This window comes from Polistes fuscatus, unplaced genomic scaffold (assembly GCF_010416935.1).
Source record: "Polistes fuscatus isolate 324 unplaced genomic scaffold, CU_Pfus_HIC Scaffold10, whole genome shotgun sequence".
In the NCBI taxonomy this organism is placed as follows: Eukaryota; Metazoa; Arthropoda; class Insecta; order Hymenoptera; family Vespidae; genus Polistes; species Polistes fuscatus.
Window position 1 is genome coordinate 6,513,712 of NW_025112998.1, and position 13,587 is coordinate 6,527,298.

The 13,587-nt window shown below is 30.7% G+C and overlaps 2 protein-coding genes across 6 annotated transcripts; one reads left to right on the top strand and one right to left on the bottom strand.

Moving 5' to 3' along the window:
* Nucleotides 1-6: 6 nt before the first annotated feature.
* On the bottom strand, nucleotides 7-4,205 carry LOC122526063 (4-aminobutyrate aminotransferase, mitochondrial). The gene is made up of 11 exons (XM_043649207.1): nucleotides 4,114-4,205; nucleotides 3,973-4,047; nucleotides 2,258-2,385; nucleotides 1,917-2,084; nucleotides 1,746-1,832; nucleotides 1,468-1,663; nucleotides 1,220-1,392; nucleotides 1,002-1,142; nucleotides 765-922; nucleotides 422-690; nucleotides 7-335 (listed from the first exon to the last, which is right to left on the bottom strand). Exons 2-11 carry the CDS (start codon nucleotides 4,028-4,030, stop codon nucleotides 220-222), a joined length of 1,494 nt encoding a protein of 497 aa, XP_043505142.1. The 5' UTR covers nucleotides 4,031-4,047; nucleotides 4,114-4,205; the 3' UTR covers nucleotides 7-219.
* Nucleotides 4,107-13,375, top strand: LOC122526064. 5 transcript variants are annotated; one of them, XM_043649209.1, is made up of 11 exons: nucleotides 4,107-4,384; nucleotides 5,379-5,458; nucleotides 6,770-6,920; nucleotides 11,003-11,070; nucleotides 11,197-11,329; nucleotides 11,851-11,981; nucleotides 12,057-12,166; nucleotides 12,231-12,376; nucleotides 12,681-12,879; nucleotides 12,994-13,110; nucleotides 13,207-13,375. In XM_043649209.1, exons 4-11 carry the CDS (start codon nucleotides 11,011-11,013, stop codon nucleotides 13,322-13,324), a joined length of 1,014 nt encoding a protein of 337 aa, XP_043505144.1. In that variant the 5' UTR covers nucleotides 4,107-4,384; nucleotides 5,379-5,458; nucleotides 6,770-6,920; nucleotides 11,003-11,010; the 3' UTR covers nucleotides 13,325-13,375. The 5 variants fall into 5 exon arrangements, with proteins under 5 accessions (XP_043505144.1, XP_043505147.1, XP_043505146.1 ...); XM_043649211.1 differs by lacking the exon at nucleotides 4,107-4,384 and adding an exon at nucleotides 4,848-5,064; XM_043649212.1 differs by lacking the exon at nucleotides 5,379-5,458.
* Nucleotides 13,376-13,587: the final 212 nt, after the last annotated feature.

Below are 13,587 nucleotides of genomic sequence, written 5' to 3' on the forward strand. Positions count from 1 at the left end.
ATTATATCCGATCAAATAAATTCCTGATGTTATTATTATTAATATCGATAATAATTAAATACGATAATAAAACTGCCATAGAAAAATATGTCGATTATTCAACGATAAACTTTGTAGAATTTTTTTTTAACAAATTATTTAAAAATAATATTTAACTATAATCTATGGAAGACGTGTGATTATTGAACGCGAATTGAATAATAAATTCGCATAAGATTCTTAAGCTTTTAAAACTGAACGTAAACCGTCCAAAAATATATCAGCATGATATTCCGTGAATGTTAATGCTGGTCTTAATCTTACAGCTTTGGCACCACATCCACCTGTTTGTATACCTGTTTACAATGGAAAAATACATTTCAGTACGAGAAAGAAGATAAGTATTATTAAAAAAATAAATGGAAAGATTTTTCTCTGTTACCTTTAGCTAATAATCTTTTGATAAGAGCATCACGACTTTCAGACGTTTTACAATCAAAAGCTATAAATGTTCCACGACCACGAACGGAATTGATTATCGTAGAATTTTCATTTTGTAGAGTATTCAATTCCTTCAACAAGTAATTGCCTACTCGGTTGACTTGTTTCAAAAGATTATCTTTTATTATAGTGTCTAAAACTACTTCAAGTAATATCAATTTACTTGGGTCACCCATCCACGTGTTGAACACACGGTAGGACTGTTTTGGTCTGTGATAAGAACAACAAATTATTAATTCAAATAGGATATTGAAAATGGTTATATGAAAATAATGATTTCCTACTTCAAATCTTCCCGATGAAAATAACCACCCAATTGCATTTTCTTACTGAAGGTCACCAAATCTGGTGGCGTATTTAAATTGAAGTGTTCGTGACACCACATTTTCCCGGTTGGTCCACCACCGGTTTGCACTTCGTCAATGAGCAGAGCTATTTCATGCTAAAAAAAAAACATACTAAATTGATGATAAAATATGAAGCAATTAGTTGTAATGTGATTAGGATAAAATGAATGGTACTTTAGATGTAATACGACGAAGTTCTTGAAAGAATTCAGGAGAGGCATGGTTGTCACCACCTTCCGATTGAATTGGTTCGATTATGACACCGGCTACCGGTATTTTCTTTTCAGTCTTGTATTTTTCGATTAATTCTTCGACCTACCATTGACAAAAAATAATGAAAAGTTTATGTTTTATTAATTTTTAATTGGTAAGAATATCGAAAATGTCGATACCTCGGCCAAACAACGTTTGTCCTCTTCTTTATTTTCACGAATATTTTCTTCCAGAGGATACTTGTACTCGGGAAACGAAGCTATTGGCCAATCAAATGCTGGTATATCCATCTTGTGTATATATTTACTGTGCGTCGTTGATAACGAGCCCAAAGTTCTACCATGGAATGCACCTAAAAGTGAATGAAATCATATTTAATTATAATTGATTTTTCAAAAAAATGTTGTTTGTGTGTTTAGGCATATACCTTTGAAAGACATGATTGAATATTTAGGAGAACCAGGTGATAAGTTCATCATACAAGTTTCCATTTCTTCTTTGGTAAAAGGTGCTCCTTTGCGTTCTTTTTCTGCATACCACATGAAAATATTTTTGAAGGCATTCTCGTTTGAACAGGAACCACACATCATTGTCGTAATTTGTGTTAATCCTGGGGGAGCGATCTACATTTTCAAATCATTGTTTTATTTCGTTCTCGTGTGTCATTAATTAATTATTTCATTAATTCATTCATTATTCGTTTACCTCTTTCCTAAGAAAAATTTTTTTCAATCTGCTAGGCCATTCTTTTCCTGGGAATACACCTAACGCCGGCCTGTTGACTATAACTTTCTACAACAAATTATTTACAAATCTTCCATTAAACTTTTCAACAATTTTATTATTTTATTTCTTTTTTTCTCGTTTTTTATTTACTTGATTTATCGGATCAGTGAGAGCATTTAACATAGCTGGATGATTGTAGCCTAAAGGTATCGACGAAATTTGCATGTAAACGTCCAACAATGTGTTCCCATCTACGTCCGTTATGAAATTGCCAGAAGATTTATCATAATCTGCAAAAAATTGGACCGAGGACGCTTGCTGTGAAGTAACAAATTTGATATTAAAATTACTTCGTCAATTTTATTATTATTATTATTATTATTATTATTATTATTATTATTATTATTATTATGTTACGTTATATGAATGATAAAAAATAATCTTTATATAAATTTTATATTAATTTATTAAAGATCATTTGTAAAAAATACCTGCATCGAATTTAATTCTTGAAGCAAACTTCGCGAACGTGGTCCAGGTATTTCTGTCGTAACTACCGGTTCTTTTGGTTCTCTCAATACTGATCCAGTCAAACATCTTTTCCAATGGGTCCTCTGGCCTGTAATAATAACAGAAAAAAAATCCTCGTCAATCATTTCCAAAAATATACCATAGTAATAACCATATTATTAATTGTAAGATATACAATCTTAATGACTTCAATCTCTATCAAGTTTTGAAATAATTGTATATTAAAAATATTTAAGTTACAGTATCATTAAAAACAAATTTGTTTGGTTGCGTGATTAAAAGATTAAGAAATTTTGACCTGGTAAATAATAAAATCAAGATCAATATCTTGGTTTTTCGAGTCGACATTCTTATCGATCGAATTCAAGGCTGGATTAAATACAATATCACGTAAATATATTCAGTGAGATAGAGAGGACTCAGGTTGATTTTAATCATATCATTCGAGAGCATTTGTTCGACCGACCAAACGATTACTTTTATTAATGCCAGTTAAAATCAATTGCTTCAACTATCTAAGCATTATAGCTTTTATACTATATGTTATATATATAAGATATATATTTTAACTATAATCTCAAATTAATAAATAATCTCACTAAATTGATTTAAATCTAAACATTAAATTATCTTTTTCTCCTAAATTTGAGAACATCAAACATAATTGTACGTTTTAATATTTATTTAAATATATTCGACAAAAGTTTATATATTATTATATATAATAATATATCAAATGTTATAGAACGATAATGTTAATAGATTGAGTTAGTATACAAGAAAATATTTATAAAACTAAATCCCAAAAATATTTGGAATTTGAATATTTCAAAATACGTTATTTCTCGTACGATTGAAAGAAAAGTTTATTATCGTTCATTGATCACATTGAGACACAATTTGTAGGAAATTTTAATAACGAAAGTCTCAGATAAGATAAAAGTTACCTAAGAGATTCTCGAGATATTACAAATACCCTCGCGAACATGATACACAAAATATTTATACTTGTTTAGATTGCAACTAAAAGTCATTACGTTTATCAATTGATAATCAAAAGTGCTAATAGTTTTATCATCGTAGGAATTATTTTCTCTTCGTTCGAGAGTGTATTATCTCTTAATTATTATAAGATAGTTGAGTATAAGAAAAGTTTCATGACATACTGATTGTTTTGATTTCTAATCTTATGTTTTCATATGATCACTCTTGTTATCTTTTTCATTTCGAAATCTCACGATAAACGATTCATTTTCTATTCACGTTTGCAATATATATTTGAAATTGACGCGAAAGCTCTTGAAGGATGTGCATTCGATCGATCGAAACTTACACCGGAAAGTCTATGAGTAGGTCAAGTTTTCAAGGGACTAAAGCTGTATCTTTTGATAAGAAAAATTAAGACTGTTCATTATTCAATCGTCATACACACATTTCCATATTTATCAGTTAATTTGTAGATAATTTTCATTAAATATTTAATACAAAAATGTTCCAAATTTTCCAATAGAATTTGGAATTAATTTTTCTGATCACATCCTTGTATTTTAAATCAAAGAAAAATATTATTAAAATTATATATTTCAAGTTCGATCGACCAAATACGGATGACACAAAAAGGGGGAAAGTTTTATTGATTTAAAGAGAAGATAGACATTTAATTGACAATAATTACCGCTGAGAAGGAAACAGCGTGCTAGAGGATGAACAGACTGCCACTTGTTAACGAGCATTCCTTATCAGTTGTTCTCTGCAGATTTTTAAATTCTAATAATTTATATTTCTCAAGTGAGAAAATTAAAGAGAAGAGATTTACCGTTTTCGAGATAATATTTAACACTCTCTAGGTCGTATCGCAATGAGGGATGGATCCGTACTGATGGGTTTAGTCCGAGGACTATCCGATTGTACAAGCCGAGAGGACTCGATCTTTCACGAACCACGTACACCGAGTATCTCTGCGATTATTAAAACGTCGACTCTAATGCGCCAGCGCCAGCTTCGAATTTTATCTGCTTGTTCTTTGTACTTAATCGATATAAAAAGTCAATGTTTTGACTGTTACGTGTTCGAGGATTTTGTACTTTGTAAGTATTATATATATGTAGACTTTTCTTTTTTTTGTAATATTTATGGTTAAAAGAGATTAGAATTAAGTGTGATCATTTGTTGATACATTTATTTAATTATTGTTAAGTAATTTTAATAGAAAATTAGTAAAGCGATCGTAAGTCTTATAGTATCATTCAAAATGGCGTCATTGGCGCGGATAAATCAACGTCCAATCAGATCGCGGCAGCCATGATGAATTACCCTCGCATTTGAATAAATTTGAGCTTATTAATCGCCTATGTGATTTATTATCAATTTTTTGATCTATTTTTGATGATTTATATACTTTGTATATATTAGAAATTCATTATATCATGATCTGTAATTATGTTAATACTATATTTTTATATATTTATATTTATATTATATATTTTAATGTAATAATATATTTATATTTAACTTGAAGATATTTTCTCTCCGATATTACGTCGCGTTAATGTTCGATACATTTATTTATTTGCAACAAATAATATACCCAGATGTATGTACAATGCATACATACGTATATATCTATTTATTCAAGAAAGTAACTACGAGAAAGAAAGAGATAGATAAATGTAAGCAATCAAACTGTGTGACGTATTCCTTACACAAGTGTTCACCACTTTGTTTCGTCCACTTTTGAAAAGCAAGTTTGAATTTCTTGTCACGAATAGTAAGTATTACTGCTGCATTCTCGTCGATTGTCCAGTTATTGCGACGATAGTGAAAGTTCGAATTCGGACTTTTTCTTAAAACATGCCTTACCTATTCCAAATTTGAGTATCGGAAGATCATAAATAAACTACAAATTAAACAAAATATTAAAATTAATTGGATCAAACATTTGATTTAAAATTAAAATACTTTGATTTTCATAATTATTGTATACAACGAATAAACAAACAAATTTCTTCGAATGTTATTAAAAATAGTTGATGAAAAAAATTTATTTTAATTATGTGTATGTGTTTTAATGATTATAATTAGTTGCAGATAAATTTGACGAAGTCACTGACAGAGAAGAACGGAATACAATAAATAAGATTCATTGGAATATATTGAAAAAGGTATTAACGATTTCGTTGACTCCTTCAATAAGCCATACATCACTCCTCTGTTTTCTGTCCAGGTTCTAAAAGAATCCTACTCGTAAGACGTAAATTTCAATTATCATAAGTAGGCATAACAATATTTACTACGCTCTTGACACCTTTTCGGCGCAAAAGCCAATTTATCGAGCATCATTCCTCTTAGCGAGAAACCATTTGTCATCCACTGATTGTTCGTTTAAAGTTATATATTTATGTATGTATATATGTATGTATCTATGTGGTATATAACAACGAATGCACCGGACGCGTCTCCTTCCATATTTGGTTTCGTAGAAGCTTTCATAGCGGTATCAATCGACGAAATTTCTTTTATTTAAACTTCGTTAAATTTTTAAATTACCATCGAAGATAGAGATAAAAAAACAAAAAAAAAAAGAAATGTCTACCCAATTCTCCACACTTCTTTCAAGGATAATTTATAATTTGTTTCTGTCATATATTCCATAAATGATTGTTTCCTTTTTTGTATAGTAAGTCATTAAATTTATTTCTTACGAAACCTTGTTTAATACGATAATAACAGTGTACTAGTATGATTTCGGGGAAAGTAGATCGATCGAACGATTTAAAAACTCGTGAGAAGAAAAACAAGCAAAATAAAAGAAGACAAGGAAAAAGAAGAAATGCAAGTCCTCCTCCTCCTCCTCCTCCTCCTCTTCATCGTCTCGTCCACCTCCTGCTTGAAATTGAATTCTATTTCTTTCTCGAATCAGTAGCAACAATCTTTTTGTGTGTATACCTTCGGAACCACACCTTCGTCTTTAATTTTTCTGGGTGGTGGTAAACTGAAGTTTTTCGGCGGTCACAGGGTCCGCGCAGAGACCGACGCGCATATTATTCATTCGCGCGAACGCATTCGACTGGGTTCATCCGTTCGCGAACCATCGAGACCACTTCAGTCTGTGTACAGTCTGCAGTCTTCGACCATCCTCCTTCGAAAATTTATCCTTCAATTCCGAGTACTTATTTTTATTTCTAAAATCAACCTAACTGATCATATTTTTTTCATATTTATTTTATTAATTTTTTTTTCTTTCTACTCATTCCCGTCAATTCGCGTTTGTTTATAATTGATCAAACTCACTCGTATATAATCAATTGTAATTAAATTTTAATATTTTAGTCATATATGAATTTTATATTCGATTATAATATTTGATAAAATTTGATCGTACTCGTTTACGCGTTTACTTGCACTTACTTATTGTATTTGATTTGTCCATTCTATTTATTATATTTGGAAATAAAACTTTGATTAACCGATAGGAAAGAGGATCGAAAGAAGAATAAGTTTGGAAGGCTGCATTTGAAATTCTCGAGGACGCATCCTTGGATTGTTCGATTTCCAAGCTCGATTTTCACCTACTTCAAACGGCGGGCCTAAACGATTGGTAGGCGACTCACGTGCTACTCACCGGTAAGTACGAGCACGCTTACGGTACCAATATACTTTTAAAGTGCTACCATTCATGACAGAGAGAGAGAGAGGAACAGCTGTTGTCAAAGATAAAACCGGAAATTTAACGATCTGCATCGTGAATTTTGTCAGATGCAACCGGTTCGTCGATTAAATCGATCATTTTTAACACGTAGATCAAATTTATTGTTTCGATGATCTCGATGATCGATCAAAACACACAGGACGTAGTTAGGAAACGCGATTTGCAAATATTCGGATGCTGGAAGATGAATATTTTTCAACGAATTTCTCGATTCGTTCAAGTTACGTCTTACTCGAGGATACTTTTTTCTTTTGGAATGTTTTTTTTTTATTTATTTAAAAGAGATACCGAGTAACATAGTAATGTCCGCAACCTTGGTCTCGGAGGATCAACAAATTCCTTATCCTTTGTTCCTTTCTCTCGCTTTTGCGATTCCACCGGCATTTCGATATTCGAAACCGGTGCAACACCGGGTTAACCCGATTTCCTTCATTCTACTCCTCGAATATGTTCATAACCGGTATTAAATAATCATATTCTTACAAAATATGCATAATTTTCTGTCAGAAAAGATTTAACATTTATCCTATGCGAGTAATTCGCATAAATTTCTAAACTTTATCATTTAAAACGAACGATATTGTTAGACATTTTTCTAATCGTCTTAGTTTTGTTTCTATTAACGAGATCAAAGTATTAAAATGGATTAACATAATAAGAGTCAATAGTTTCCATGACATACGATGAGTCATTAGGATAATTCGTCTGATCGGCATCGTTACTGTTGTCAAATATCTATGCGAATTGAATAGATAATTGCGTTTACAAGGTATACGATATTAACTTTCCGATTAAAACTTAGTCATGATTCTAAAAGACAGTAAGTTAGTGACACGAATATTTTCGATGATGTTTTAGCGAATGCGACGACATCCATTGTTCATTGATACTTATTTTTTTTCTTTTATTTTTCATTTAACTTCTATTGTTAAAAGAGAAAAAGAAGAATAAGAAAAACGTACTGTACGTGTAGATAATAGCACATATCATGCATATTCAAGGATCTCAATGTGGAACTGTGTAACTTTTTTTAAGCATTCAGTAACTTGATTAGCATTATTTTTATTGATAGTAAACAATACTGGTTATTCAATAAATATAAATATTAATTAATTAAATATTAAATTATATAATTTAATTATTATTTATTTAAATTTAAATATATAATAATTCTAAGTATATTTAATATTTAAAGTAAAACTTCTGTTATACCTTTTTTAATCCTTTTCGAATAAGCATTAATAAAAGAACATACTCCGAAAGCTATAAATACAAAGATATACGTGAACGAAAGATATTATAAAGTTAAAAGAAGAATAATATAACAAATATATTGGTGAACATGTACGCATAAATATTTGCGAGTAGGTGGTTCTGCAACTTACGTAGGATATTTCTCGTACGTAAAACCTCGGATCTTGATTTTTAAATTCTGCTGTAAGGTTTGCCACAAATATGAAATTTTATACTCGAAAGTATTAAATTCATCGCGTCTAGAATCCTTTCATTCGTTTAATACACTCCCATAATACACATTGTGATTAAATTACGATTTAATGAAAATTCGATGAAAAAATATATTGAAGAATTTAAACCCTTAGTCGTATATAAAAGATTTGAACGTAAGTAAATATTTCATTAACGGAATAAATAAACAGATTAAAGGCTCAAAAAAATGATTCGATTTGCTTGATGCTTTATAAATTCTTTGCTATAATCACCGAACGATGTGATAAGTGGCACGTTAATTGTATTCTTGCAATTACGATAATAATTGGAACGTAAAACTCCTAATGGACAATGTGTGATATAAATTGAAAAGAAAAGAACAAAAAAATGTAATAAATTATTGAATCCGTTGATATCGATTTTTGTTTTTATTATTTTCATCGACGCTTTTATCTCCTCGTTTGATTACCTTGCCGTTTACACAGTCATCGACCGGTCTCAAAGAAGGCAAATCAAATCCTTTGAATACTCCAATGTTATTGTGGTCTTTATTGCACATTTACGAGCATGCTCTTGGGTGTTCTTATTTTTCTTTTGAATTTTTTGTTGAACATTATGAATAACATTTTTGAATAAGACGCGAAAACAGGATTCTCCTGTTCGTAATTAACGTCCAATAGAATCCAAAACTCGTTTTCAACTTTGTCCGAAATTATTACTTTGTATATTATTATTTCTCATCCAATAATACGACGGCATAGTTTTTCGTAGAGTCAACATTTTTCTAAATTTCTTTCTATTGGTGAATAAGACAAAATATAAAATCTTTCTCGGATTCTTCCCTCGTTTAATCGTAAAAGAACTGGTTGGTGTTTCGATTATTTCTTTCTTATTGTCTCGATAAATAGGATTTTTATTTTATTATAACTCGATGATACGTGAAAATCTCGTTTTAAACGTTTGAAATGTCGCGCCTACAAAACTTTCGTATCCTCGCGCGTATCGAATTTATAAAGAAATTATTTTTGTTCCCCCTTTTTTTTTTTTTACCTTCTCATTTTTTCGTTCTCATTTTTCTTGTCACTTTACACGTTGATACCGCGAGATAATTTCGACCCATAATGTTGTTCAATTTATCCGCGAAGGTCGACTAGCCTCAAGGTTTTACTTTTAACCAATCCATTCATTTTATTTTCTTTTTTTATTTTTACACATTCGTTCCTTTCCGATCATTAAAATTTCTTTCTAGAAAAGAAAAATGAGAGAAGGGGAGTGCGATATCTCAAATTTCATGAATATTTTGAAATAAATCAGATCGAATTACGCTTTCCAACGTACGAGACACGTATTTGCATTCGACGTGGTGTTCATTTATTTCTGTAACCCAATTAAATTCGTAATACTTGTAACTTTTATTTCTATTTTTTTTATGACTCGCGTCAAATCTGTCTTTGATTTTTATCTTCGAACGTTTGCTCCGATTTCTCAATTTTTATCATACGAAATGTGATTAGTTGTCATTGATAATGCTCGTTAATAATCTTTTACAATGAATTCATCAAATTTATAATATAATAATATTTTATATATTTCGCGCGTATATTTGAACGTAAAATCATATGAAAAATGGATTCCTAACGAGTACGAAGATCATAGAAAGAGGGAGTTTTGCGAAATTTTAAAAAGGATTAGCCAATGAATAACAAAATTGTGTGTCGCGTCATGCATTATATCTTTTTAGTTCGAATTGGCACGACAAATGGTATACCTTGTCTTTTTCTAAACATCCTTACGCAACTTTTCAATGCGTGCTACGATTCAAGGCCATTGATCTGCAATTTATTCATGGATACTCTTTCCAATCTAAATTAGAGACTCGTTTAAAGTCGACACGGTATTAAACAAAATTCTATTTTAATTTTTCACTTTGGTTTCTAGATCCTTCCGCCCCCCCTCCCCTCCTACCTTCTTTCCTTGTTTTCTAACGTTACGAGCATAGAAATTTCTAAATTTATCTCGTCTTAGATTGATCGAGCTAAGCACGCGTGTGTGACATTGATTGGCTCATTCGTAAATCGTGAAAAAGATCCTTAATGGATACGTTAATGGTGTACACGAATAAAATCACCATAATGAATTTCTTATCTATTCCCAATTATAATAATAACGGGATCTTATTACCTCGAGAATAAATTATGGTAATATCATAGATCTAAACTATATAAATAATACAAATCTTATCTTTGTCACTTATAGAAAAGTTTTTATTGATATTTCAATACCGACTGGTATAAATGAAAGGATGAAATCACGAATTATCTCGAATCATAATGATTTCCCCATGATTATTTATGAGTAAAAAGAATTTCTATGTCGATATAATATTTGGTTAATTGTTAAATAAAAATACAATTTTTCTATCGACATAATTGAGATTTATATATTTTGAAAAATGAATAAATTTATTTAAAGTTGCCAATAATAAATGAATTATAATTTTGATTAATAAAGTAAACTTTCGAATTAATTCATTAATATGTTTTTTCAGGTTCTGCGATGATTACAAGGCATCGATGTTCTCGTTTAATCCTTATTGGGTTACACTTCTTTCTCAATGTAAGTCAATTGTAAATGTAATTGTAAATTGGAAACAAAAACGATTTTTTTAAAAATGATTCGGGTAGATTTATTGATTTCTCCTATCATATATAACGTTATTATTATTAAGAATTTGATTTTAAGATAGCAGACATCTGTCATGTTCTCGGACATGGTCGACTTATGGATCCTCCAGCACGTAACTCAATGTGGCGATTTGGATTTCCAAATCCAGTGAATTACAACGACAACGAGTTATTCTGTGGCGGTTATGCAGGTAAGTTTTCTTCTTATTTTTGAAAAAGATAATGATTCCCTTTCACCCATAATAAATGAGTTATTTCATAAGATGGATGACAGTCGATTAAAAGAGAAAGAATTTCGGCCCAAAGGGAATGAAATTTAAGGCTTGTCGTTTGCTTTTAAATTCACTGTGAGTAGTTTTTAAAGATCCGACAAACAGATTAACTTCCAGAACTTAACTGACTCGAGACAATTCTTCGTACGTGTGTGTAAGTGTGCGATCGATATTGCTGAAATTCATTTTGAAGGATAATTTATCGAAAGTTATTTTACAAAATATAATATTGTCGTTTAATATTAAATGATAATGATCGATTGATATTTCAAAGAAATTCTTTTTCTTCTTTTTTTTTCTTCGTAATAATTAATTAAACAATAAAAAGGAGGAATACAAATTAATTAAATAAAAAATATTATATTACGTGGAAAATATATTTTGGAAATATTTTCTAGACAAATATTATATATAAATATTCGTAATATTTTGGAATTTAGTTCAGTGGGTACAAAATAAAGGTCAATGCGGGGTATGTGGTGATGCGTATCATTTGAGCGAGCCGAGACCACACGAAGCGGGTGGTGAATATGCGAAAGGAACTATAGTCAGACATTACACTGTTGGCCAGGTAATTTCTCAACTTTACTATCAAAGCGAATAATCATATATCAAATACTCTTAAGTATGAATAATCCTCGAATAGGAAATAGATATCGAAATAGAATTAACGGCCAATCACATGGGAGGATTCGAATTGTATCTTTGTCCAAACAATAATCCAAGAAGCGAAGCAACTCAGGAATGTTTCGACAGGTAAAATTTCAACGAACGTTCATTGTAATAAACTCGAATAATTTGAGTTGACTTTTATTTGTAGATTTCCTCTTTACCTGTCAGGTACGCGGGACGTTCGTTTTGAAATTCCATTGGATTCGGAAAAAAAAGGGATTTTTCGTTACAGCGTAATGTTACCACCTTACGTCACTTGCAGTCAATGCGTAATCCAATGGAGTTATTACACAGGTTTTTTATTTATTCATTTTTACCTTACTTATGAACTTATTGAAGTGTCGTAAAGCTTAAAGTGTCTCACCTTTTTTAATTATGAACATAATTACATATTTCATACCACATTGAAAAATGAAAATCATTATTACAACACGTCCCATAATTACGAGAGGATGAATTGTTCAAAATGAACCCCGTATGAATGATCAAACCATGTAGGGGTCGTACCCGTAGAAACAAAATTTACTTTGATAAATATTCATTTGCATTTTATATTAAATATTCTAAATAATATTGAATAATTGAATTTATTTCGTAGGTAACATGTGGGGTACTTGCGACAATGGTACGGAAGGAGTAGGATGCGGTAGACCGGAAACATTTAGAAATTGTGCAGACGTTAGCATTGTGACAAGTACAGCAGGAGTTCCGCCATCCTTCGTGCAAAATGATAATCCTTTCTTATTATATTACAGAGATATTACATCTCCAAATAATATATTCCCATTGATAGTAAGGTACGATATATTGAACACGCAATGATAACATTTCCAAATGAAGTCATTCAAATAATATTATTGAATATGTGCGATTTGATCATGCTAAAAATAAATATCTCTCGTTTTTCGTAGATCTCAAGTTTGCGTGCCGACGTATCTTTATCGTCGTATACCTGGAATGAACGATTGGTGTCAAGCAAACTGTCTTCGTTATCCACCAAATTGTCCTAACTCGATTTGCCATTGTCCGTGAGTAGAAACGTCCGCATACGAAATGAAATATTGAAAATGTTCGAACAAAAATTTGACTAATTTTATTTTCTTTTTTATTTTGTTAATTTTTAGCGAAGTTTGCGATGGGATAGGTGAACTCGAAGGTAGAGAAGGTGCGAGTGTTTATTGTATGGACAAGTGTTTAGTGTATCCACTTGATTGTCCAAGCCATCGTTGTCGTTGTTATTAAACGAGAACAACAAGAAAAAAATAGAAAAAAAGAAATTTTAAACGGGGGAAACGAAATGATTTATCGATCTTCAATGACAGTGTCTACCTGCCTTTTCGAAACGATCAAATATTTGTTGACAGGTAAAAGGCAAACGAATGATTATTGTAATACTCAACTAATTAACATATTAGACTCTTGATTCTAGTTATCTTTCATATCGCTTCACGCTGTTCGTGTGTGTGTTTGTCCTTTTTTTTTTATACATATATATTGTTTTTAAT